Genomic DNA, 1,099 nt, shown 5'->3' with positions numbered 1-1,099 from the left:
ATACATAGCAGCGATGTACTTATCCCCAGCCGGCGCATCCCTATAGTCGAACCGATCGAGCCATGTAAAGTCAGTGTTTGGCTCGGTGTCGGCTAAGGCGTACCAGATGCAGGCTACCCAATGCGCGATGAAAACCACTAGAGTTACTAGGCGGAGCAGTTGTAATAGCATTGATAACACTTCGGAGTTGATATACTCTTCAACCTGAGAGGATGATATGAATGATGTCCGCATAGGAACCACGATGAGAGACCTTCGAAATTATCCGTTTTAGTTTCAGCACTCGTAAAAGACGTATAACCCTCAAGAGCCGAGCAAATTTGACGACTCGAAGGAGCTGTACGCCCTCGAGAGTAGAGGCTTTGAATATCCACTCGTAAGGGAAGGAGGCCACCACATCTACGCAAAACCATGTCCTCAGGTAGTGCGGGGCGATTCCTTCCAAGGTCATAACCTGGGACGGGAATTGAAAAAAAGATGGTATGAAGATGGTGTTGCTCACCAGTTGGCCGCCTACATAGACGCCAGTGAAGAAATTGAGGACTACGTCTAGCATGAAAAAAATGTCGAGGGAGTTCTCGAGAATTTCGAGGACTCCGGTGGCATCTCGGTCGAAGCATAGGCGGTAGGGAATCATAGTTGACTGAGATATATAAAAACATAGTCATAGCCCCATGAGAGTAAACTGTCGCAGCAGAGACGTCAGAAAGATACAACTGTCAAGACAAGGCCAGAATGAAATCGTTTTTCTCAAGTTAGTTGCGATTCAGCAAGTGTAAATGCAGTATTTGAGGTCTCGACTCAACAGCATTTTTCGGAATCCTCGTGATCGCGACTTTCGATGCATATTAGCTCGATAAGCGTCATCATATGAAGAAGCTCGACTGAGATACTGTCTAGAGCTATCTCTGTGTGTTGATACGAATGAGGAACTTCTGAGGAATTTTTGGAAAATTTTTGTTGGTTTCATACCATAACTCTGGGAACTCCTGAGAGGATACATTCCAACACTGAGTGAGCTTACTTCGTATAAGATGAATGACATAAGAAAGCAGTCCCAAGTGATCCTCTTGGTGTTTTCTGGAGAGATCACGTATCG

At 45.4% G+C, this 1,099-nt stretch overlaps 1 protein-coding gene across 1 annotated transcript; it reads right to left on the bottom strand.

The window, feature by feature from the left end:
• Positions 1-199: 199 nt before the first annotated feature.
• On the bottom strand, positions 200-637 carry Pmar_PMAR022454 (voltage and ligand gated potassium channel, putative; the record flags this gene model as incomplete). The annotated part of the gene is made up of 2 exons (XM_002776953.1): positions 200-454; positions 503-637. 2 exons carry the CDS (start codon positions 635-637, stop codon positions 200-202), a joined length of 390 nt encoding a protein of 129 aa, XP_002776999.1.
• Positions 638-1,099: the final 462 nt, after the last annotated feature.

The sequence above is a fragment of the Perkinsus marinus genome, assembly GCF_000006405.1.
Source record: "Perkinsus marinus ATCC 50983 genomic scaffold scf_1104296952612, whole genome shotgun sequence".
Lineage (NCBI taxonomy): Eukaryota > Perkinsozoa > Perkinsida > Perkinsidae > Perkinsus > Perkinsus marinus.
This window is presented reverse-complemented; position numbering and strand designations above follow the sequence as displayed.